The following is a 27,470-nucleotide window of genomic DNA, read 5'->3' as shown; positions in this document are numbered from 1 at the left end:
TTAACTCTACCTAACCTAACCTAGCCCACTTTTCTGGTAGCAGTCCGGTTCTGTAAGGGGTTACGGCTCGGCCACGACCTCGAGCGACTTGCGACGGCAGGAGCGATAACCATAGGTTGGAGCGAAAGGTCCGATCGCTGTGTCACGCTCCAACCTATGGTTATCGCTCCTGCCGTCGCAAGTCGCTCGATGTCGTGGCCGAGCCTTAAGGGTCACAGTTCTAACATAAGCTAACACCAGTAGGAGAAAAGTGTTTCTGGTCGCAGTTCGGTTCTGTAAAGAACATTTGAACGTATTAGATAGATATTGGTACATTTATACGACAACACTCTCATATATTTTGGTAAGTGATCGGCCGGCTAGAATAGAATATATGTACACTCTTGTTGAAACAGGTCTTGGCTGTGACCACTACGGATACGATCGGGTCATAAATTCTCCGTTTTACGACACATCTAGCTCGCGGACTGTACGTACAAGTACATTGTAAGGTGCAGTAAAAAGGGAATCACTGTAAGCGAAAGCACGATAGCATTTCTCATTCTTTATTTACGCAGTAGCAGATACAGAAGTAATTTAGCTCGACATAGATAGTACCTAATTTGAAAGTGATCAAGTATAGGTACTTATTAACTAGGTACTACGAGTACCTTAAAGAGAATGTCTGCGGCCATTTCTCTATATAGGTACTAGATTTATACCAAGAAAAGTCTGCAGCGATTTTGATAGCCCACGTAGTGCAAATGTTATTTTAAACGTTAAATTTCTATGAAATTATGACGTATAAATAACACTTGCACTGTGTAGGCTATCAAAAACGCTGCAGACTTTTTTTGTTCTAACTCTACTCGTAGTCCTATTGTTTTGTGACTAATATTTTAATATCATATAATGTGTGGTGTGACAAGGACCCCTATTCGACAAGCGACGTTTGACGTATCGTGTTGATCTCCCGTTGATGTGGGAAAAAATCATAAGTTCTCGAATACGTACAATGTCAAAATTTGACATTAACAATCCACAGTTAGGTTGACAAGCAAACCAAACCGAACCACCCTTAGTTTAGAGTTGAGTTTTGGTTGTACCAAATGATATTATCCACCGTCGATGGAATCAACATTCAGTATGCGATAAAATCAACTGTTGATTTGATGTGGATGCGAAATCTGACAGTTGTACATGTCGAATTTGGCCCAAGAATGGATAGGATGAGGTGCAACTTTTAGGCTTTATCTTATATACTAATTTATAACTAATAATTTTGTACTGAAACACGTTTTAGTGCGTGCATTGAAACGAGTCAATATAAAACAAGACCGAAGTGATCCCATAAGAGCACCGTGAACAAAGTTTTGTACGGTGCTCTAAAAATATTACTCCGTAGGTATAAGTATGTAACATAAATTATGTTAGGACTGAAACTGCACGGTGGCATTATAACTTAAAAAAATAAACGCGTTATTAGTTGTTACAATATGATGAATATGATGTAGGTACTAGATTTTGTAAACGACAGCAGCAGTAACTGTAACTACAGGACGGAGTAATTTAGGTATTGTTAGGTACTCGTACTCTGTGGCGAAAGTTTAGTTAGTCTATGTGTGAGAGCGGAGCCAGGAAAGTCTCCGTCGCTCGTCGCTTTTAAAGCATTTGTATGCAAATGTGTTGAACACTACAATACATTTCGCTATTTGCATTCTGGCTAATTGCTTTTCCTTTCGCCGCCGACGCGTAAACGACGAGTTATTTTCTTTGTGTCCGAGACACCTTATCGGCGTCGTAAATTGTGGGATTGCTGATTGCTCCACTCTTTATGCTCCTTTTACAATAGGCGTTCATAGGAAATGGTCAAAACCCATTTTGATCACGAAATTAGATGTGTCGATTTTTTTATATTTGTAACAGGCAACATGCCCATATCACATATACCTGCCTTATAGACTAACATATATAAACTTAAAAACTAAACACTATTTTGGCGATAGAACGGCGTGGCTCCGTTGAATCATCTGCTCTTGTATCGGATTCGGCAGTTTGCTCCGGTACCTCCGAAATACGATACCATTCGGCCAGAAGTTATATTTAGGTGCGTTTAGATATTTCATGCCAGAATAGTATGCATAGGTAATTTTGTCAAAATAAAATAAACTGGAATGTCGCTAATTATATTTTATTCCTAATGCAACCTAACATAGCTTTGTCATTCTTTGAAATAAAGCAGGTACTGACGTCATTTGACTTTGCTGGGACATAAATATTCGAAGGGGGAGTTCACAACGCTTAAACTTGTACGCTGGAGAGGTCTGTCCTAGTGATGACTTTGAAACAAAGAGCCTGTTGTTTAATTTTTAAGTCGGTAGCGAGAGAGCGAGCAGCTGCACTCCACGGCTCCATTACTTGCCGGCGTTCATTGTGCTCGCCGCCGCCGCGCGCCGCTGCCGAGCCCCCGATACCCTTAAGCGGAGTCTTGTAGCCTCCTTTTATTTATTTATTATTACAAAACTTTTTTCAACCGGCATACCACATACATTTTGTATATATTTTATAACGTGAGCTTGTATATCAATCTAAGGTTATTAACCAGTAAGTAGTAAATGGCCACTCTTAATAATAAGGTTTCAATTGGCTTGTTTCATTTTGATTTGTAAGGAGTGGCCATTCAATATATACTGGCCATATGCTAACCAATAGATAAGGGTTAGGGTAAGGGGATGAATTTTGGTGCTCGTATCAACCATGATGTGAAATGCGTTGGATAGTTCTATAAAATTTGATATAATCATAAAGTAAAAGTTAAAACTTTTACTTGGTCGGCTCAGCCATTTTAGAGTTTTCACAAAAAATCATCTCTTCGTAGTAAAAGCGCTTAAATAGTATATCTGTGGCTGCGAAGACAGGTAGAGTCGGACCAAGAACAGTCTCCAGCGGATTTGATAGCCCACGCAGTGAAACTGTTATTTATACGTTATAATTTCATAGAAGTTTGACGCTTAAAATAACACTTGCACTGCGTGTGCTATCAAATCCGCTGCAGATTTTTCTTAGTCTGACTCTAATCCCCTTTGCTTAGGTATTTAGGTAGGTATCTATACGGGTAACTACAGAAGCCTAAACTGAGCATTTTTTTTGTAATTTGTGCCCATCTTTAATCACCGTTCTTGTTCAATTTTAGTTTTTTGAAGATTTCTCTAATAGATTAAGTAAGTTACTCCGAAGCTATAATTAAATTAATAATCTTAAACCTATATGAAAAAAGTTATTGAGATGTTTCGGAAAAATACTGCAATAAAACCACTTCACAAATCCAGCAATAAAAAAGAGGGAAGCTAAATTATGTTGTAAAATAAAACGTGATGTGATTTGCCTGTTTTTTTCCATTACTTTGACGTAGAGGAATAAGTCGCAAACACAGTGGGTAATAGCACAATTTCCTTCGACGATTTTTCATAAATCTTTCTCTTAGCCATTGCCTTAATGGATTTGAAAAAAATTGGCACTATGCATTATTTTATCGAGCGCTACTCTCATGCTGCCGCACCATTCATTATAAACGTACATTTGAAAACCTCCAGCCTGCGGCTGTCGGGAATTATAGATCACGTTTGCAAAATCTAGTAACTACATCATTCATCAATCATCATAATACAGTGTTTGAATCGTAAACACTATAAGCCTAGCAAATTGTTACTTAATGTACTTTACTGGACAAGTACTTTAATGGACTTTGTAATTTTTTTGAATAGACCGTAACACAACCCGGTTGTCCAAGCCTACACAAAGATTGGACAGTAAAGGGTGAATCGCATTAAGTTGCTAAATGGCGTATATATGTCTGCGATTGAAATGAGGAGATTACATGCCCCGAGCCGTAAAGTAAAAAGCGGCGCGGGACGATTCAATTACTCTTCTGATTGTGTCTCCTCATGTAGCCGACCGCGGCTTACGAGATAACAAAACATGTCATGCGTTAAATTATAAATGGTTGACGTTTTAACATATTTTCCACATTAGAGCACCCCAAAGCTACGAGTAGTATGTAAAATGAATCTTACAGGATAAGAACTTGAATTCAAACCTGCACGACTATTTCACATCTTATACACTAGTTACTAGTAGAAAAGAAGTATTATGCTAATAGTAATGTTAATGAAATTTAATGGTTTCCCTAAGTACAAATAAAATCCTTTGACCTATTAAACTTTAATTAGCACGAATTGTACTTACTATAATTTAGAGGAAACCACTTCAAAAGAGCTACGTGAAGCGAGCAACTCGGTGTAGATTTTGTGGAAATGTTATTTTGATTACGTTAACATTATCTAAAAATAGTATGTACCTATTTAATTCGTCTTGCAATGGGGGTAAAGTTGTTGTTTAACTAATCGTCTAATATTGACTCCCTAGCAAGTGAAAGATGATGATTCCAAATGTTTCACCACACCAACGCGAGGAAAATACATACTATCTGTAAAACATCACTACTCAAATACAATTGAACGCGCTTATTTTTTCTATAATTCAAAATCATTACTTAGGAGTCAATTCCACGGCTCAGATCAGCCAGATGATGAAACTCTGTTTGATTGATTTTCATGCCGATTATGAAACAAACTGTTACGAGTATTACGAGTAAAACTGATTATTAGAATATACATATTCTAATTGTTGTACGTCCAACTCCTTGCATTAAACTTGTAAAAGTAAGTCCGATATGAAGCGATAACAAACAGTGGTAAAAAGAAAAAGGTAGATAACCAATCATAGTACCTATTTTATAATGTTATGATATGGTTACAGAGACCGTCGAAAATTCAGCGTTGACTGTGAAACCAGAAAAGCCCTCCATCTTCCTCGGGGACGGGTAAGGAGAGATAAATAGTAATGTTGAAAGCTGTAAATTAGGGAGGAGTTTTAGACTTCCTTGCTGTCGTAGACGCCACGTGGCGTGGCTCAATGCGCCTAATTACAGTCCCAGAAGATTTATTTATGAATAAGTATTTCCATTTACTTATTTACATGGATGCAAGACGTAATTAACACTTGAAATATACGAATTAGTTGGTAGAAAACGAATTTATTCTTTCTCTCCGCTACCAAAACAAGTACCTACGTAAATATAGGCACAGTGTAAAAAGTAAGAGTGGTCTGATGGTCTTTGACGTGTACCAAGCTACTTACAATGCAATGACAGCGATGTATGCAGCTCGGGTGCATTCATCTGTTACTACTAGTGTTATACTTCTAGCATAGAATAGGGGTCCTGAAAACACACTTTTTAAGTATCAATGTTTATAAATATTTTCAGATATTGAAAGTCGTGGGTAATCGTAAAAGTCTAGCTATGAAACATATTTTAAAATAATGAAATTAAGTATTTTTTCGTATACGTAAGTATTTTTATGTTAACTTCATGCTTAGTTTAATAATTTACTACATATTATCGTTTATTTCAGTTTTTAATATATTTGACTGTCTTTAACTATTTATCTACTACCTATCTGGTTTATCACTCAAAAAAAGGCTGGTGGTTGTCACTTAAAAAAAGTATTGGTGTTAACTATTTACTCGGTAGGTAGATATTAAATATAGGTATAGGTACCTGCATTGAATAAATCGGTAAAAATTAAGTTGCAACCAAAATTAATCACCAGCACCAGGTCTTGCAGCATAGAGTTGTAGACTCGGCACCGGACTGAGATTTACATATTTACTTTAGTAGATAGTCCAATTTTGAGAGAACAACCGCACGTCGCACGACAAACGACGACTGCAAACATGCGTATGTGTACTATGCCGAGTAATTTGTATAGGGGAACATAAATTCTGTTACATCGAGGTCCAAAGTACCTTCTTGGACGCGAGGTAAACTAATTTGGCACACATTCAAACAAACAAAGCGTCTTTGAATCAAGAATCCTTGTTGTCTAAGAGCCTGGCGGCCATACTTTGCTAACTTTCGCGTCGCCGTCGGTAGTATATCAAACAATACAGGTTCCGATTGAAATTGAGCGTGTGTTTGTTAATAATTAAACTCTACTTGAACACCGGCCGTCTGTAATTTTTTTTTATATTTGAGGATAATTCGATAATCTTATGTTAGAATCAGCTTTAGTCTAAAGGAGTTATGCAAAGATACAGGGACAATAAAAGACGTTAATGAAGAAATTTTACGGAACAATCTTAGACTTTACAAAAGTAGTAATCCATTATTATTACTCAGTTCCTGTAATGTTTTATGATTTTGAACTAATATACTCGCAGTCCTAGTTATTCAAAGTCACCGAGTTTATAGTCAGAATTTCGTAAAATATGCGATCTTACTGCCATCTTTTTCTTGTGCTTTTTCTTTCTGCCTTTCCTAAGGGTATGTTTCGGTCCCTGGATTCCCTTCCCGCCAAACTCCCGCTGCATGGTTATCCAGGGCAGCGCTATATTAGCTATGCCTTTATCTCTGAAATCCTTGACAAAATACCGGTTCCATGTGTAACAGCAAACGTTATTTTTGTCTCTGCAGCCGGCAGCTTGAGTTATATATTTTGCTCCCTTGCACAGCTTAGAGTTGACACAAATGCCTCCAGATTGCCAGCAGGGAGTGGTCATCAGCGATCCTAACAACACGGGATAATTAGTATTTTGAATACACATTCGGGTACCAAGACTGACTAACAAATTAAATTCGAACTTCGAGTCTCTACTCAAGACGATACTCACTTCTAGAGACAGCCGAAGCTAATGCGGCCTGGTATGCAAGAAGCTCTGCTCGCAGGTCTTCGTATTCTTCATCGACTGATAAATCCAAGTAAGCGTCATCCTTTAAAGTCAAGCCTACACCCAAATCACCTTCGTCGCTATGTTTTGTATCGTGAGACGACCGTCTGGCTAAACCGATCCATTGGCATGAGCAAAGCACAATACTTAACAATACCGGCCGGTTTAACATTTGGCAATGCTTTCAATGCATTTAAAAATAAATTTATAACTTGATTTCATTGTCGTTTTATGGACGCCAAACTAAATAGGAATTCGTAGATAAGCAGAAATGTTTCCGATAGTTTTGCAATCAATCGCAAAACAGTATTACTTAAACCTATATCTTGATGTAACGCCTGAATTGATTTATTTTTACTCCGACGGAATACAGCCGGTATACGCATTTAGGGTGAGAGGTTCTTAAATTTATTTATGAATATGATCAAAACTGATCGATTTGCTTGCGGTTATCAGTAGGCAATAAATACACCAGCGATGGATTGTAAAATAATTTACGTCATTAACTAGCGACCCGCCCCGGCTTCGCTTGGGTTAAAAGATGAATCATGTTAGACCGGGCCGGGTCCGGTCCGGAGCATCCGGAACTTCGTTTTCTATGGAAAGCATCACGTGATCACCCGTCATATTTCATAGAAAAGTAAGCGCCGGAAGCTCCGGCCCGGTCTAACCATGTCTGTATGTACGGTCAGCCAAAAAAGTGGTCTACCACTTTTCGCCTCTATGAATCAGATGATAGAGTCGAAAAGTGGTAGACCACTTTCTTGGCTGACTGTACCATGGAATGCAATAAATAAATTAAATGGAATGATTTATGAATTATTTTAGTACAGCAAAGTAGCGGAGGTTTCCTACATCATAAAACGTGAAGACTGATTACTTCAGTAGTATGTAAGTATAATATTACATACATTAGAAATGCCCATAAAAATGATTTGGACATTCTGTCATACATGTATCTTATTCTTTTATCTTGATTCATTATTTTCTGGCTATTATATACCTATACTGTTATTCCTGGCGAATAGTAGGTATTATTTGTCCATTTGACAGCTCGGGCTATAGAGCTCCCAGGTTATTTTGCAATATGCGGGATGGTCAATATCACGATCCAACCCTTGTCGCCCTGTGGCTTAAAATAAATAGAAGCGTCAGAGGCCGATGTTCCGGGATGGACCAGTGAATAGTTAATATTCCGATAAGTGTTTTATTTCTAGCTAGTTTAGGTATTTGTGTTAAAGGTCGCTAAAAACGCAAAATGTTTTTATCATGTTGGACTATATAATCATTAATCAGCACAAGCCAAAAGACTAGTTATTATTTTGTTACTAGCGGTCCGCCCCGGCTTCGCACGGGTTAGCAAATTATATACCTAAACCTTCCTCAAGACAAGAATCACTCTATTGATAGGTGAAAACCGTATGAAAATCCGTTTCATACGGTGCGTTTTTGAGTTTATCGCGAATATACAAACACACAAACGGAGAGACGCGGCGAGGGATTTTGTTTTATAAGGTGTAGTGATAAATGGTACTTACAATTTTTTTCTTGCGTTAGGTACATTTCATTAACTTGCATGATTGGGGTCCAACTCTACACAAAAACAGGGGGGATAAATAGTCGGACAGACAGACGCGCGAGTGTTCCTATAAGGGTTCCGTTTTTTCCTTTTGAGGTACGTAGGTAACAGTAACACAGAGCTTCATAGGGTGCAGTCCCTCGGGATACATTCCTACTTGGTCGAATACATCGTCGTGCGTTTACTCATTACAACGTGCATCTGATAATATGAATTATTCCATATATCTACGGTCGCAATTAATAAATAAACTATTGAATACAAATTCGTAATTTACCAATTTATTCGTAATTTCGTAAGCATTTTTTACCTATAAGTTAATTTAAGATCTGTTAAATTTTAGTTTTAATTTTACTTGTAATGTTGTTTTTATTATCATTTTATTTGTTATTGGTAAATAAACTTTATTAAAATTCGTAATAAATAATTAAATATAGTATAATAAAAAAATCTATAATTTTAACTAGGGACAATGCGTATTTTAGCTTTTAGTTACTTACTTACGTACGAGGGTGGTTTGAGTAGTAACTTGGTTCGATAGAAATTGAGGATATGGTTTGAGCCGGCAGAAGAATAAAAGTACGTGAATTAGATGAAGCCATAAGCATCTTAATTGAATGAGTTCTTCACTTTTTTCATAAAGCTTTGTTTAATCATAAAGTACACAACATTCCTTAACACATTTCTTTTCAGGTCGAGCAAAGTAACTTATCAAACTGCCCCCGTATATCGGTGAACGCATATATTTAGTATGGAAACCGCCTTTAGGAACATTACCGTTCAAATTCTCGGGCCAAATTAGCACACATACAAAATTACGCCTACATTTAAATAAGACGACGCGTTTACAGAGCCTGTAATCAAAGCTGGTAAACAAAACAATAGTCATCTTTTTTACACTAATGGTACATAGCTAAGTGTAGATGAAATGCATATAATGTCAATAACTACCAATCAGCGATATTAATCCGCTAATAACCTTCTTGCTGTACGTACTGGCCGCTGAGAGTTTGCGGTTCATATTTGATTAGAATATGACTTGGACAGGGATAGGTTTATGCCGTACATTGAAGAACCAGTCAAATAATACACGTATAATAATTTAATGCAGATTAAAAGATAACTAGTTAAAATGGGGCAAAATTTACATGGGTACACGAATCGGGTCAAAAATATTTGAATAGGCGGAGTCACAATAAATCCCCACTTCCAGTTCCAATGGAAATATTTTATATGTATATAGCCGGTCAAGCAAGTTTGTCAGTAGAAAAAGGTGCAAAATTAAAATTTTGTATGGGACCACACCCGTTCGCGCGCTTACATTTTCTAAATTTGCCGCTCTTTTCTACTGACGGAAATGGCTTGAGAGAGAACCTACATATATGTGACGGTAGAGGGTGGATTCGAATGATCAACATTTTCAGATAATGTGTGTATTTCTTAAATTAATTCAGTGGAAGTGTATCTACATATAGAAGACCGGGTATGATTATCTCACGAGTTATATCTCATGAATAGAACATATTCTAGATATCTTTCCAGGCATCCACTTAATTTCATGTCTCTCTAATTGGACAGCTTTTTTCCATAGTTCTCTGCGAATAGCATCTTGTGGGAATCTGAATGGAAAGTAATAATTATAAAATGATAATATCAAATTTGATTACATATTAATTTGAAATAATTAGGTAGTTTTTTTACAGCTCCATTTCATGAAATAAAAAAGGAAAATACAAATCTGTAAGAAATAATTCATTACTACATTTATAATTATATAGAAAATACCTAAACCAAGCACAAGTTAATAAAATAGTCTACTTCATTTGGCATAACACTGTCCCTGTTATCCTCGCAATTTAAAAAGTCGTATGTTGTTATGAAAGTTGTATGCAGTTATTACGTTTTAGCTTAGCACGGTAGTATTGAAAACAAATCGTCATGTTTAATTCCAAATTTTACTGAAGTTATCTGTTTACTACAAGTTAAAAGTGATTCCACTATCCTTGGTATGAACTAAAATAACTTCTGCACCACTTCACGACACATGAAGACATTTTTAATTACAAAAAAACGTTGTTTTTATAAATCAATTTAGCCATCCGTCACTGACTGTCATCTCGGACGAACTGAAGTTGCGAATCGAATAGTTTGTAAGCACCGCCTACAATCGAATACTTTACGTTGGGTCATAACTGAGCGGACAGAATACTTCCATGTATATCAGTTCGCTGCCGTATATTTAGTCAGCCTTTGATGTTACTTATTACCTATCTAATGTTGAAAGGCTAGCGACAATGTAGTATTATGGTGACAAGGACAATGTGCTGATCTGATGCAGGCAAGCTGATCATGCCGCAGGTGGCCTTTAAACGTTGTGATGATCAGGCGGCGTAGCACGGTGGCGTTTTTATCCCTTGTCACCATACCTGTCACGTTCTAACAAGTATGTAAGTGCGAAAGGGACGCGCATAGTGATAGTCGATAAAAATGGAACCGTGCTGCGCCCGCAGATGCAGGTAATCTTATCATGCCGCAGGTAGCCATAACTGCTAAATGATAGAACTAAAATCAAGATGGAAAGTCGAACGCAATTGCAGCACAATAGGTATTTATCAAAAAAATGATTACTATGATAATGATTATTAGGTATAGTTTTTTATAAAAGATTTTCTATATTAAGTAATCCCTGTTCATTACTTTTGTACAAGGATACACAAAAGCATTATAGCCCTTTGTTGAAACTGTCCCCCGGCATCTATTTATGTGCGGTCTATTTTTATCCAAGATAGATAGCCATGAGATATCCTGGCCTTTCTGTGCGAAGACAGACCATTTTACATATACTTTTACTAATAGCTCTTACGTGAGAGGAAACAAAATGAACCAATTCTTGGCTTGAGCGCAAACCGTAAGAACGTTTTCGCCTCTATTTTTATTCTGAATTGGAATATTATGCTAATTAAGAAGAGTTGAGTTTGTACCACTTTGAGTTTTCTAACTTTTATTAAACTTTTATTTTTATTGTATCATATCTAAGCCCAGATTTGTTCTATCGCATTTAACTACTTACTACGTACTATTTGCGTATTAACTGTATTATACTCGAACAGCATACGTTTTGATAGAACCACAAAATTGCACGAGATGTACATAGGTTTTTCAACTGTGAAACGATTTTAAGCGGAATTTTGTTTTATGTTTAACAATCAGAACGTAATAAACTATAATGTGTTTGTTGACTTCATCGGCGAAAACCTTAGAATAGATCGATATTGGTGCCAAGTTTTGTCGACAATCTTGAAACTCATTTACAAGAACCTACTAAGCTTAAAAAAGGTTAATTTTAAATAAAAATTCTTGTTCTGTTTCTACGATTGGTGCAGCTTTTCAAAACGTGAAGTTTTGGAAGTTTTGAATTTTAGTCGAATTCTATATACACTTAGAAAATAATTTATGGTACTTATGTATTAAACCCTACATATATAGTCAATAGGTACATTTTATTTGGTTCAAATCCAATGGCTGTCAGTCGTTAATGTTTGAGGTGTTTGCATCTGAATCTAAAGCAACAATGGGTGGTGATTAATTGTCCTCGGAATGACATTTAGTCCAGTCCACAGCGTAAACAGCAAAGTTTTGCTTAAATCGCTTTTGCAGCAACGCCCCTAATTGCGCCGACTCAATTTTGACAGGTGATTGTAGCCTGAAGATAAATGGAAACTGGCGCTGAGTCGCTGAAAAGAGAACGAAAAGACGTCGAAGGGAAAGAACACGCGTTGCCATTACTTCCACGTCTTCGGAATTTAAAGCTTATCTAAAAGCGTCAAAAAACGAACTCACTTTACCGCGGAGCGCGGTGATACCGGATTCTTCATAAAAAAGACACGGTAAAAGTTTTCCATTTCAATTTATAACCTGTGCCCTATTTTATAAAGCTACAAGTTACAATTTACAAGCGGAAGTCTCGTTCTAACACATAGGGTTAGAAAGAGACTTCCGCTTGTAAATTGTAACTTGTAGCTTTATAAAATAGGCCACTGGTACAGTCAACTGTAAAAATATGGGTGCACGAATCATCTTAAAAATATGTTCCAAAGCTCTTATGTCAGCGAATTAAGAACTATGGGACATGTTTTTGAATAAGGTGGCTACACGCTACACCCATAGTTTTACGTATAGTAGTACCACTGTATATATCTTGTATGTACTTAAATAAATGATTTTTACTATTTATAACAAAACTAAACCGATATTATTTATAACTGCTCAATACTATATGTTTCGTATCTCATACGATACGGTTGGTTGGTTTTCATTAAATTAGAATCGGTAACGAAGTTTTACTATCATCACACGGTTACGGAAATCGTATCGTCAATAGGTAATATCTAGAATGTACCTATTTAAAGCGGGCCCGCTCCGAGATGTTACATCCGGCCTTACAATCCGTAGGTACGACGCGCATTGGTTTGATTTCAGCTCGCTGAACATCGTAATAGATATGCCAACATAATTATATTTCCGATTCTCTTCGTGAAACAGATGTGGAACTTAAGAGTGCTATTACATTTCGGGGTTGAGCGAGTTTAGGTATTTTACGCGCTGCGGCAGGCCGTGCGAGCTCAGTATTCCGATCCCTTCTACCACACTTGCACTACAATGATGGATTAAACATTCTTGATCCTTCGCGAAGCATATTGAAATCAACCATAACAACACTAACTGTACTTAACTTATAAAGTCCTAAAACTGTTATTTGATAAGTACGAAAATAATAAATGCAGTGCAAATGTACATAGGGGCTGTTCATAAATCACGTCATCTATTTTGACCCCCCCCATCCCTCAAATCATCCAAAAATCATGCTTCGGATGACTCTGTTTCCTCCTACGTCATGCTACCATCATCCGATGTCCAGACCCCCCCCCCCCTCCTCCTCCCATTTGAAACGACGTAATTTATGAATAGCCCCATACTCGTACTTATGAACGTATATTACTCGATTATAGGTACTCGCTTATTTACAAGAAACTGAAGATACACAGGGTCTGATGATGGAGCTGGAAGGTGGCCACGGGTACCAGTCTATCATGTAACTAAACCACTTCGTGTTTGGGCTCGTTTGATTCGTCTCAACAAGATATTTGACACTGAAGACACACAGGGTCTGATGATGGAGCTGGAAGGTGGCCACGGGTACCAGTCTCTCATGTAACTAAACAATTTCGTGTTTGGGCTCGTTTGATTCGTCTCAACAAGATCTTTGACACAAGACAGTACTCAGGGTCTGATGATGGAGCTGGAAGGTGGTCACCATTACCAATCAACCATACAACTAAACCACATCGTGTTTAGGCTCGTTTTATTCATCTCAACAAGATCTTTGACACTAGGTGATACTCAGAGTCTGATGACGGAGCTGGAAGTTGGTTACCAGTACCAATCAACCATGCAACTAAACCACTTCATGTTTAGGCTCGTTTGACTAGTCTCAACAAGATCTTTGACACTAGGTGATACTCAGAGTCTGATGATGGAGCTGGAAGGTGGTCACCGGTACCAATCAACCATGCAACTAAACCACTTCGTGTTTAGGCTCGTTTGATTCGTCTCAACAAGATCTTTGACACTAGGTGATAAACCAAACACGAAGCCCAAACACGAAGTGGTTCAGTTATGTGATAGACTGGTACACGTCGCCACCTTCGAGCTCCATCATCAGACCCTGAGTAGTATCTTGTGTCAAAGATCTTGTTGCGACGAATCAAACGAGCCCAAACACGAAGTGGTTCAGTTACATGGTAGACTGGTACCCGTGGCCACAGTCCAGCTCCATCATCAGACCCTGAGTACTAACTTGTGTCCAAGGTCTTGTTGAGACGAATCAAACGAGCCCAAACATGAAGTGGTTCAGTTACATGATAGCAGTGTTGGCAAAAAATTAATTCGAATTGACGATTGACGATTGAGAATTGACCGATCAATTCGAATTGACGATTGACGAAACTAATTCTAAATCTACTGATTGAAGATTGACGATTACTAATCGTTAATTCGAATTGATCGGTCAATCCTCAATCGTCAATTCGGATTGACGATTACTTTGTATGTCCTTTTTATTTAGGCCATTTTTGTGAAACTGACCAAATGCGATCAAAAGCGGTGTCTGAGTTTACCAAAGGTTCCGAAACATGTTTCCGACGGCTATATGAAGGATGTCCTTTTTGGAACATTTTCGGGACTTTCCTTGAAATTAACCGATAGCGTTCAAAATCGATATCTGAGGTGCCCAAAGGTTTCGAAACTTGTTTCCGAGGGAAATATTGAGAGATGTCCTTTTTTGGGACATTTCTAGAAATTACCCGATTGCATTTAAAATCGATATCCGAGGTAAACAGAGGTTTCTAAACATTTTTTCAACTGCAATATTGAAAGGTGTCCTGTTTTGGGACATTTTAGTGACATTCTTTGAAAGTGACTGATTGCATTCAAAATCGATATCCGAGGTGCAAAATATGGTTTCAACGGCAATATTTAGATTCTACACTTTAGCCGCGTACTTACTTTACTACCTGCATTACGCCACCCTGCTAAAAAAAGGTTATTTCTCGGTATTGCCGTCAGAAACATGTTTCGAAACCTTTGGGCACCTCAGATATCGATTTTGAACGCAATCGGTTAATTGGAAGAAATGTTCCATAAATGTCCAGAAAAAAAGGAAACTTCGTCTGTATTGCCGTCGGAAACATGTTACGGAACCTTTGGAAATCTCAGATATCGTTTTAAAGTGCCAACGATCAATTAAAAAAAATGTCCCAAAATGGAAGGGACATCCTTCAATACTGACGTCAGAAACATTTTTCGCGACCTATGGTCGACATCGATTACGAATATGAACGTAATTGGCCAATTTCGAAAAATGTCCCTAAAAGGGACATCAGTCAATACTGACATCAGGAACATGTTTTCGAACCTCTGGGAACCTCAGACATCGACTTTAAGTCCAGTAAGTCCCTAAAAAGGACACCTTTGAAAACTAATCTTAGGGAAGGGAAAGGGACCCTAGGTTAATCTAGATTGAGAGACTAGATTTAATCCGAATTGAGGATTGATGCGTTAATTCCAATTGATTCAATCGGATTGACGCGTCAATCAGAATTAAATCAATTCGAATTGATCAATTCGGATTGATCAATTCGGATTGACGCGTCAATTCGATTGATCAATCCGGATTGATTTAGTTCAGATTGATGCCAACACTGCATGATAGACAGGTACCCGTCGCCACCTTCGAGCTCCATCATCAGATCCTGAGTACTATCTTGTGTCAAAGATCTTGTTGAGATGAATAAAACGTGCTTAAACACGAAGTGGTTCAGTTACATGATAGACTGGTACCCGTGGCCACCTTTCAGCTCCATAATCAAACCTTGTGTATCTTCAGTGTCAAAGATCTTGTTGAGACTAATCAAACGAGCCCAAACACGAAGTGGTTTAGTTGCATGGTTGATTGGTACCGGTGACCACCTTCCGGCTCCATCATCAGACCCTGAGTACTATCTTGTGTCAAGATCTTGTTGAGACGAATAAAACGAGCCTGAACACGAAGTGGTTTCGTTGCACGGTTGATTGGTACCGGTGACCACCTTCCGGCTCCATCATCAGACCCTGAGTAATATCTTGTGTCAAAGATCTTGTTGAGACGAATAAAACGAGCCTAAACACGAAGTGGTTTAGTTGCATGGTTGATTGGTACCGGTGACTACCTTCCAGCTCCATCATCAGACCCTGAGTACTATCTTGTGTCAAAGATCTTGTTGAGACTAATAAAACGAGCCTAAACACGAAGTGGTTTAGTTGCATGGTTGATTGGTACTGGTGACCACCTTCCGGCTCCATCGTCAGACCCTGAATACCATCTTAAGTCAAAGATCTTGTTGAGCCGGATAAAACGAGCCTAAACACGAAGTGGTTTAGTTGCATGGTTGATTGGTACTGGTGACCACCTTCCGGCTCCATCATCAGACCCTGAGTACTATCTTAAGTCAAAGATCTTGTTGAGACGAATAAAACGAGCCTAAACACGAAGTGGTTTAGTTGCATGGTTGATTGGTACTGGTGACCACCTTCCGGCTCCATCATCAGACCCTGAGTACTATCTTGTGTCAAAGATCTTGTTGAGACTAATAAAACGAGCCTAAACACGAAGTGGTTTAGTTGCATGTTTGATTGGTACTGGTGACCACCTTCCGGCTCCATCATCAGACCCTGAGTACTATCTTAAGTCAAAGATCTTGTTGAGACGAATAAAACGAGCCTAAACACGAAGTGGTTTAGTTGCATGGTTGATTGGTACTGGTGACCACCTTCCGGCTCCATCATCAGACCCTGAGTACTATCTTAAGTCAAAGATCTTGTTGAGCCGAATCAAACGAGCCCAAACACGAAGTGGTTTAATTGCATGGTTGATTGGTACCGGTGACCACCTTCCGGCTCCATCATCAGACCCTGAGTACTATTTTGTGTCAAAGATCTTGCTAAGACGAATAAAACGAGTCTAAACACGAAGTGGTTTAGTTGCATGGCTGATTGGTACCGGTGACCATCATCAGACCCTGAGTACTATCTTATGTCAAAGATCTTGTTGAGACGAATCAAACGTGCCCAAACACGAAGTGGTTTAGTTGCATGGTTGATTGGTACCGGTGACCACCTTCCAGCTCCATCATCAGACCCTGAGTACTATCTTGTGTCAAAAATCTTGTTGAGACGAATCAAACGAGCCCAAACACGAAATGGTTTAGTTGCATGGTTGATTAGTACCGGTGGCCACATTCCGGCTCCATCATCAGACCCTGAGTACTATCTTGTGTCAAAGATCTTGTTGAGACGAATAAAACGAGCCTAAACACGAAGTGGTTTAGTTGCATGGTTGATTGGTACTGGTGACAACCTTCCGGCTCCATCATCAGACCCTGAGTACTATCTTAAGTCAAAGATCTTGTTGAGCCGAATCAAACGAGCCCAAACACGAAGTGGTTAATTGCATGGTTGATTGGTACCGGTGACCACCTTCCGGCTCCATCATCAGACCCTGAGTACTATTTTGTGTCAAAGATCTTGCTAAGACGAATAAAACGAGCCTAAACACGAAGTGGTTTAGTTGCATGGTTGATTGGTACCGGTGACCACCTTCCGGCTCCATCATCAGACCCTGAGTACTATCTTGTGTCAAAGATCTTGTTGAGACGAATCAAACGAGCCCAAACACGAAGTGGTTTAGTTGCATGGTTGATTGGTACCGGTGACCACCTTCCGGCTCCATCATCAGACCCTGAGTACTATCTTGTGTCAAAGATCTTGTTGAGATGAATAAAACGAGCCTAAACACGAAGTGGTTTAGTTGCATGGTAGATTGGTACCGGTGACCACCTTCCGGCTCCATCATCAGACCCTGAGTACTATCTTGAGTCAAATAAATACATATAGAATGTCAGGTCGTTTCAAATATTTTTAATCCTGTCCGGTAGTTTATTAAACTGTACCATTATAAATTATAATACTATAAAAACAGTGCTAGGATCAAAGTCTCTCGTTGCGGTTTACACGCACACAGTATAGCGTTTTACACGGCGCCCGCCGCACACAATGATAAAAAACCTCGTCGTCGCCGTTGAAAATGTGCGGAGCCGACCGACACACGTCCTGCCTGTACAAGCTCTGCCGCGGCACTGAGCTGGCGAGCGCGCGTCATCGGTAATATAGAGTAGTTTTCAAAAAATTGCCAAAAAATTATAGTAGAATTTCATAAACACTAATGTATACCAACAGTATAAGCAAACGTTGCAGATTGCTTGAGTATGAAAATGACTTCGATATTAAGTAGATTTTCGTAGAAATTGACACTTGTTTCGGAGAGAAAATTGAGTTTGTTTTACTTTGATTTTCTCTTTCTCAAAGGTATGTAGGAAAAATATCGTTTGATATGCCTAAAGTACAGGGTATTAGTAATACAATATAGCCAGATTTAGCAGAGTAAACTTCTCAACATTTCCAAATAAGAGCTTGCCGTTCAGTGCTTCACGGGGTTTTTCGGAAACGACCATCAGAAAAAAATTCATTACTAATTTAATAAGTCCTTTTTCTAATATTTACAACGATATTTAAAAAGATAAGAAGACGCTTTTACTGGAACAAGTACTCATTGTTTCTAATAATGAGCACAAAGTCCTGAATTTCGTCGACTAGTATCATCAATTTTGCATTATTTCGACTTTTCTTGTAAGAGCGCTCTTAAGAATCTTTCTTCTAAGTTTTTAATAAAAGTGATAGATCGGGTGGCGACCGATGAAGCGTATAAGTTGACGTTCGTTCGGATATCAACTGCATCATGTCAATTAATTGATGCGAGAATATTGCCATGCAAAAAAAATGAAAAACACATTCTATTTAGTGGTTTTTTATGGAAGCTGCCCTAAAAACTAGGCGGGAATTTCAACTTTTATAACAATAGGCGATGATAGGTATCCCAGACGAAGAGACGGAATTTTACGGTATCTAAGTTTTATTGTACCACCCATACAATTATTTATTTTATAAGTAAGGGTAGCCATTTATGGGGTGCAGAGACGATTCAAGGATAATTTTGAAGAGCATTGATTGACCGAGCGAGCATGAAGCGTCTTCGTTTCAGCCTGTGCAATAATGTTATCGTATAATTTGAGGTTCCTCTAAAAGTCGAATTTCTTAACTGATTTTGTGAAATAAATACTTGTTATAAATTTCTGTAGGTAGGTTTTATACTATTCGAATATATGGGGAATATAATATCAAATTTAAATTGGCAAATATAAGTCAAAACACATTTTTTTATATTTTAATAATTGATTGAAAATACAAAAATTCTTTCCCCCGAACAAAATAAAATGAATCGCTTCGGTTTATTGGCAGTGCAACAGTTTCGCTCTGATAAACAAATTCTGAGCCTTCAACAACGAAAAAGAGAATATCCATTTAATTAACAAGGCCTGTGAAAAACTTTGGAATTCGTAAAATATAGGAAGATCCAATGATTGCAATTGTTGTTACCTACATAACACTGATTCAGAAGAGAGAACAAACATATTGTTAATGAATCAACAGTCAACATTAATAATATGTTTAACAAAATGGAATCCATTATACCTATAAATAAAATTCAGCCCCTGATATTAAAAGTAAATATTTTCTTTGTTCGCAATAAGTGAAAGATATAACACTTAAGGATGACTCACGCTAGACCGGGCCGTGTCCGGGCCGGAGCTTCCGGCGCATCGTTTACTATATAAAGCATCACGTGATCGCCCTGTCATTTCATAGAAAAGTAAGCCCCGGAAGCTCCGGCCCGGACACGGCCCGGTCTAACGTGAGTCATCCTTTATGAGCAACTCTATTAAAATATTAATTTTCCATTAAGCAGTAGTAATTAAACAAGTAGAACTACGGACAAATCAAGCATAAGCCGATATTGCCCTCCCCGCGACCTGAGCAAACAGGCCGCGTAGCCAAGATGCCGATCGCTTACGCTCCGTAGCGATCGAAACGCAACTGTCACTGTCGCACTAATATGGAAGAGTGATAGAGAGACATAATGCTTTTCGTTGTCGAAGCGATAGCGATTGTAACCTTGGCTAGGCCGGCAGGACCTTTTAATACATTTTGATTAGCGTAGCGTAATAGCATGCTTCTTAATCCTCGCCGCCTGGGCTGTCACAGCTCATATTAAATGTATTTACCACCATTATCCTGCGCACAGAATATCACACAGTTACTGATGCATGTTTGTACAAAATGTACTGGGAATTCGTGAGAGATCGGTGACACAACTAACACACATACCGTGACCTGGATCCAAGCTTTATTCAGGGAATTTTCGTCAGCTTCATTTCTACCACTTTTAAGCTGCGTCAGCAGCAAATAAGTGTACAATCTGCCTGACTTCAAGCGGCCAGACTATGAACAATTGTACAATTGAAGCATACTTCATTGTATCATGTAGAAGAATTAAATCGAGAGCAAAAAATCCTCTGTCCTTATATATACAATTACCTACCAAATAGAAGTAGAAAAACAATGTGTATTTTTGTATTTAAAATTTTTAAATCGTCACATTTGCTAGTTCAAAATACAGCTTGGTAAATTCCAGTAGGTATAACGTTTATCTAGCACGCAACACATGATATCAGTTATTCCACATGATTCGTGAGTCATGAACATTATTTCACGGCCCAGTGTCGGGCATGATTGCCTACTCGTGTGTAAAAATAGCATCTGCCACTTATTCCACGTGTCGCTTTCGTAATTCGGAGCCGTCAATTCGTAAATAAACTCCACACAATATATAATACCTACACAATACATCAACAATAAATTACGAGTAGACCACATACGAACTTAATTATGTACACTGGTTATATTTTATTACTTGTTAATAAGCTGACTTTATTAATTGAAATGTGATGTATTTATTACTGTGATCTTTAAGATCATTGATCCCATTATGATATTCCTGATCATGAACACTTGATATTCTTTCAGGACATTTATTGCAACCAACTGAGAAATGTACACGTTTAAAGAAACGTAAATATTCGTTACGTATAAAAAATAAGCAAATTTAATTAATTTATTACTATGCACACAAACCAAAAATTTTGGCATGAATTTTAATATCTTAATTAATAAATAGATAAGTACCCGCACGGCATAGTTTTGGAGATATAAAGTTTTCAGATAATATTATGAAAGGATTGAAAACGAAGCTTAATTTCACTGCATTTTAATAATACATTTTACGCATTGTAAACAGTATCTTGTTTAATAGCGCTGTCACCATTGAGGCACGCGGCTTGCAAAGGAAACACTTGCTGAAATAAACCCCTCGTGGGCTGAATGCAAAAACATTCAAGCATGAAATAATTTCCTTATTTCGTTTTTAGGTCGTGCTTATTTATTAAACCAGCCTTACGTGGATTTACGAGCGGCATTCTTACAGCTCGTTTCTTCTTTTAAAAAGAAAAAATAAGACAATCAAGTATGAAGTGTAAATCGAAAATTTAAACCTAAGAAAGGTGCGCGTATAATCTATTGTTTCAGAATAAAATATACTCGTAAATTCAGGTATAAAGTGTAAATCGTAAATGTAATCCTAAGAAGTGCGTGTGTATTAGTATTTTTTTTAATCAGTGTGTATTTAAAATAAATTCGACAACCTATACAAGTATGCATGCGATCGCTGCCGGGGAAAATATAAACCGGGTGACCTGTTTTTATTACATAAATGTGGTCAAATGATCAAATGATTATTTTCAATTCTAGGGTACCTAAGATTAAAATTGATCTAACTAACATTTATCAAAGTAGCCCCGTTTACGGTAGGTACCTACTCACTACACTCACTTCCCCCATAATTACCTTACCTAACCACCGCTTCTTGTAGTCCCGTAGCGCTGGCTATATTTTGAGCCCTAACTTAAAGTAATATTAAAGTCAATTTTTTTTTCGCTTACGAATGCTGTTTTAAGGTGTTAATCTTACATTTTGTTTTGTGTCACAGATATTATTTGCTTTTTAAGCAATTTAATAATTTGTGGTAATTATTTTTATTTTGAATTATTTTGGAGAAAAGAATATTCGAGAGAAAACATGTAACTGTGTCGCATTAAGGATAGTTTTTTTAATGTGAAAACATAGTTTGTGTCAATTACGTCCATTGCAATCGGATACTATGTCATACTATTCAAAATGACTCAAAAAATAATTAAAGTTAAAAAAAATTGCTGACGTCGCATTTAATCGTATTAATATGTACATTACATGTTTTTGTGTCTTATTGAGGCACAGCTTCGTAAGATTTTTGATAATTTGGTTCTAACAAACTATTACCATAACAAAAGAATATTAAGGTTACTAGAGTTCAAACCTTATTAATATAAAAGGCGGGATAAATAAGAAATATGAATTTGTGTCAGTTTCATCCATTGCATAAACAAATAATACAAAAATAATGTTCGCGTTCATACGACGTTAGCGGGTAGCTCTTAACGGGCAACGCGGGCCATGCACGGGGAGCGGGCGCGGCGGGCGCGGCGCGACCTTGGCGTGACGGCGGGTAAGGGCCTCTCTCTAAAATCCACACGTTGCGTACGCAACGCATGTTTACTTCGCCTGCGCGCCAAATTAACGCAACTTATGCAAAGTTATACTACTACAAAGAGAACTTATAGATATTGTACAATGTCACCATTTAGCAAAATAACTGTAAGTGTGTAAGTAAGAAAGAGAATTAAGGTCTGTTTATATCTATACACATTGAGAATGTGAAAGTCCTCTTTGACATTCGTTACGTAATTTTGATTAACAAATATGCGACATATCTATCCTGAGGTCCTACCGCGAAGATCGCAATTCGCAAATTGCTGACATCTTTCTCTATCACTTTTATTACGTCTAATTGGAGTAAAAGAGAAAGAGTTCGCAATTTAAAAACTTCAGTGTTCACGGTTACGCATCATATACTTGTGACAATGACAGGGAAAAGGTACCACTTGAGTAAAATTTGCGTATTAATGCCGTGACTTGAGGTAACTTTCATTCTTTGATAAAAATATTACTTCTTGAACTTAATTTATATTAATGTTATTAATATTTTGATTTCTATATCTAATATCTAATCAAGTCTAACTTCAATAAATCTCAATTATATGGACTAATAAATTTTAATATAAATATTTTTACATTATAAATAGCACAAACCAGTCTTTTCATACTTAACGTAAACTATGCACATTATTTTTTTCATGTATTTTTTTGTTCTTAGCATTTTTTTTATAATATATGTATATTATTAATTACACGTATTGAGGTTATTTAAAGCCTGTTTATTCTGATGTTTTGAATACATTTACCTTAAATAATAATTACCAACCTTTGGGTTCAATTGGCGTAAAGGACATTTTGGCGAAAATGAGTTATATCCACTACCGTAGCCTCAAAGGGCTTAACTGACAAAAAGCGATTTTCCAGGAGAGCCAAAAATCAGTTTTGTTTTGAGAAAAAAATCAGACCTTTTTTGTTTGTTTGAATTAACTGATGCCTGTATGTGGCTTATTCCTTACTTTTTGAGGTCTTTTAAACTGATTTCTTGAATACAATGCTTATTTACGAAAATAGCATGTACGTTACGCCAAAAAACACAACAATTTTTAAAAAGGCGTCCCTTACGCCTCTTCTTTGCAATATTGGCAACTTGCATTTAGGGAACTCTATACTTCTAAGTACTATACTTTACATTTTTTTTCCGAATAATTATAGAGATGTATTCACTGTCAAGTTTTCCCCATTTTTGTTATTTTGGATACTTAAACGTGGAAAAGGTCGTTATCTTAGCCACAAAAACAATGTTTCTTTTTTTATTTGTTTATATTACTTCAAGTATATTAATTTAATTTAATTTGGTAGGTGAGAAGAGATCTCTGCTAAAAATAATTGAAAACCGAAGGGGAAACATGTTGGGGCACATGATACGTCACGATACTTACATAAACTCTATAATTGAAGGCAGAATAGAAGAACAGAGAGGCAGAGGAAGACCGAGACGTGCATATATTGACCAGGCCAAAGAGGAAATTAATGTAGTGACGTGACGTATCAGGAGCTCAAAACAGTGGCAGAGAAAAGAACGGAATGGCGAATACTCCACCGACAAGAGCTAGGCTCTTAAGAACAATGATGATGATGATTACTTCAACAGAATCACTGCTGTCCTACCATTTATATATATTGATATACAACAATAAAATTTGTAACAAATTAATTTTACTATAGAAAGTATTATGCGTTATTTCTGTTTGTAATGTTAATTGGATTATAAATTTTACTTTTACCATGCGTGGCTCACTCCGCGATTTCGTCGCTTTGCTACAGGTAGCTAAAAGTCCATCCGTTCGACCCCAATTTTGGGGTTTGCCATAAGCTGCGCGTGGCGCTGTCGCCACCTAGCGGCCATATCTGTGCTCATCGTTACAGACGCGTTTTGTTAGAGAGTGAGTCTTCTGTACCTAGTACTATTATTTATTATGTGCTTTTACATACTAAAGTACTATTAGGTACAGTAGTAGTTTTGAAATTTCGTATGTCTATTCAGTAAAACTTAATGAATATGATCGCATATTTATGACATAATATTAGAGTAGAAAAAGGCATGCGGCCAGGCTTACGTACTTCTATGGATTTAAATGCAAACGTTATAATTACCTAGACGGTAACTTTCATAAGGTTAATCCTGTAAATTAGGGTTTAAACAAAAAAGTATTAATATTACGTCTTAATCAATATTACCAATGACCCAGTCACAAACAAAACTAATAGTTATCAACATCAACATCATCAACATCAACATTTATTCAGCAAATAGGCCACAAGGGCATTTTTACACGTCAACATTGAATTTACATAAAAGCAAAAATAATAACATCAACAATTTTATAAAATAAAACTAACAATTCAATCTAACGTATTACAATTACTAAGAGATGTATATGGTCTCTTAATGTCGAATTACATACAAAATGCAGATAAAAAACACACAAAAAAATCTATAATATTTAGAGGTGTAAATGTCTCTAGGTGTCAGAACTATAAGATTATATAGTTTATCAAGTTATCCTTAGAGATGTATAGGGTCTCCAAGAGTCAATATCCTGTATAATTAATACATTCATTAAGAGAAAAGAAACATACGAGAACAGAATGAGGCGTCTCACTGTAATTAATTAATAAAAATTAAGTTACTAAGTATAATACTGCCCTCCTAAGCCGAAAAGCGCTATCTCAAAAACAAATGATTTTGAAAATATAAATTAGCAATGCATTTTCTTTTGAGATAGCGCCACTCGGCTTAGCAGGGCAGAATAGTGTTAGCTTAAACAGACCAGTCTCCACAAACAGCACCCGTTCACGAGTATGACGCGTATCTCAGCCATCGCCTCCCTCAACCTTCATTCGAGAAAAAGTGGTGAACCGATCAACGACGCCACCGTAAGCAAAGACTTTTAAGCCAGCATGACATGTTCAAGCTACCGGCCTTTATTAATATTAAAATAGTAATAACATGTAGCTGTAAGACACGGCATTTTGTGCTCATATGTTACATAAAAAGACAGTACTTCACATAATTACTAGCCTAAGTTGACTTAGAGATGTAAAGGTCTCTAAGTGTCAGAAACATTAAAAATATTGGTATGTACAATCAAAAATAAAAATCAAATAAATAAATATGTACTTAGAGATGTATAAGGTCTCCAAGTGTCCAAAACTAAAATTAAATTAAACAATATAATCAAGCGAGAACATCATTGTCTCATGTGTCAATTCTACTGGACACTAGCATATTTAATTCACAATGTAAAAAAAAAACAATATTTATTTAACTCTTATTATACTAATGAAATCAAGCTACCGGCTTAAAAGCATCTCTATCGTTTATAACAGTAGTTTATGTGACTGCTACATAATGAAAGGCATTAAAACACGAGTGTGGGTTTAAGAAACGAACGAAGTGAGTTTCTTAAAAGGATCACACGAGTGTTTTAATGCCTAATTATGTACAGTTACATACACTACTTTATCTACACACATATAATTACCTTCTTTTATATATTCACTAACCTCATATTTCAGTCGACATCAATCGTTGCTCTCTGGCGGAACTCGCAGATTTGAGAGGTGCCGTCTCCTTAAATATCTTTTTATCACTCATTTTATATGAAACTTTTGCTTAAAACTTATTTAGAAACAACAAAACAAATTAATTTTATACCTAAAACTAATTAAAAGATAAACTGTACGTCAAATGGCGGTAAATGAAAACTTTTTTCACACATGTCACGCATCTGTAGTTTTTTTTTTAAATTCATAGACAAACGAATGAAGTCCCTATTCTCATGTCACTCGAGATAAAATGTCGTACGGTTTATATTAAAAAAATATACTGAATTGACGTTTCGTATCGATAATTGTTTTAATATCTATGGATACTAGAATAGACACCCACTTGAGTTTTGACAGCTGTTCCAAATTTAAACTCATAACCTTACAAAAATCTATAAAGTTATAACTTTAAAGTACAGATTTTACCTACTACCACAGATAAGAAAGTACTCATAGTAAAATTGGTTGTCATAATGCTGGTCATTTCCTATGGTTTCTGAATGCATTTTAGAGCGTTAATGATATGTGCGTAGATAAAATCATTTACAGTGTAGTACGCCTTACTTAACAAGGAGCGCTTAATGTACGACTTAAATTTGTGAAGTGGTAAATTCACTACATCAGTGGGGACTTTGTTATAAAAACGTGTACAGTTCCCGACGAAAGACGTACTAACCTTACGGAGGCGGTGGGCGGGCACAGCAAGTTTATGTTTGTTTCTAGTGTTATAGTTATGGATATCACTGTTAACCTTGAATTCGTGGATGTTTTTCCGAACATACATGTCTAACCTTAGTTAAGTCTAACCTTAATTAAACGCCATAATTATCATTTGAATATAGTCATGTTTTATTATTGTTATAAAACTGATGAAAAAGTACTAGAGATGCAACGGATAGTTGTTTGGCCGGATACCGGATACCGGATATTCGGCCTGACCATCGGCCGAATATCCGGAATCCGGCCGCCGAATATCCGGTCAGCGGAACTATACCTACGTTTCGGTTTTTCAGGTGCGCATTCTGCAGGTTTGACCTGTTTCCTAGTAAACGTTCGCGCGCACTCATTTCTAGGTTCGAAATGAGTGCGCTTACAAGTCAGTGGAATGATTAAATTGTTTTAAAATAATAAATAAGTACGATTATGACCGTGTCTGTTTCTTAAATCCAATTTTATTACTCCGAAATCAAGTAATGTAGTAACTCACTATCCGGTATCCGGTCGGATAGTAAAATAATGGCCGGATAGGCCAATACCGGATAGTAACCGGATATCCGGTGCATCTCTAAAAAGTACCCTCTAGTTCAGTTTAAATTGTCAAAATTTAGTAACCCTATAAATAAAGCAATGAGCACATGAGCATGTAATGCAAGTA

The 27,470-nt window shown here is 37.1% G+C and overlaps 2 protein-coding genes across 4 annotated transcripts in view; both read right to left on the bottom strand.

Annotated features, from left to right (window-relative positions):
* LOC134678550 (gamma-aminobutyric acid type B receptor subunit 1) overlaps nucleotides 1–27,470 on the bottom strand; it is a 188,791-nt gene that overhangs the window by 88,755 nt on the left and 72,566 nt on the right. The gene's annotated exons all lie outside the window — the stretch shown is intronic.
* Nucleotides 6,158–6,974, bottom strand: LOC134678657 (uncharacterized). Its single transcript, XM_063537303.1, has 2 exons — nucleotides 6,712–6,974; nucleotides 6,158–6,608 (listed from the first exon to the last, which is right to left on the bottom strand). The coding sequence occupies exons 1-2, from the start codon at nucleotides 6,938–6,940 to the stop codon at nucleotides 6,268–6,270; spliced, it is 570 nt and encodes a 189-aa protein (XP_063393373.1). The 5' UTR covers nucleotides 6,941–6,974; the 3' UTR covers nucleotides 6,158–6,267.

This window comes from Cydia fagiglandana, chromosome Z, assembly GCF_963556715.1.
Source record: "Cydia fagiglandana chromosome Z, ilCydFagi1.1, whole genome shotgun sequence".
In the NCBI taxonomy this organism is placed as follows: Eukaryota; Metazoa; Arthropoda; class Insecta; order Lepidoptera; family Tortricidae; genus Cydia; species Cydia fagiglandana.
Note: the sequence above shows the minus strand (reverse complement) of the source record. Positions and strands in the feature narration are given on the sequence as shown.

What these genes read in the sequence shown, in the direction of transcription:
- LOC134678657 (XM_063537303.1), bottom strand. Translation starts at nt 6,940, where the DNA reads ATGTTAAACCGGCCGGTATTGTTAAGTATTGTGCTTTGCTCATGCCAA. An exon ending in AGCTTCGGCTGTCTCTAGAA is followed by an intron (nt 6,609 to 6,711) that starts GTGAGTATCGTC and finishes CCGTGTTGTTAG; the next exon opens with GATCGCTGATGACCACTCCC.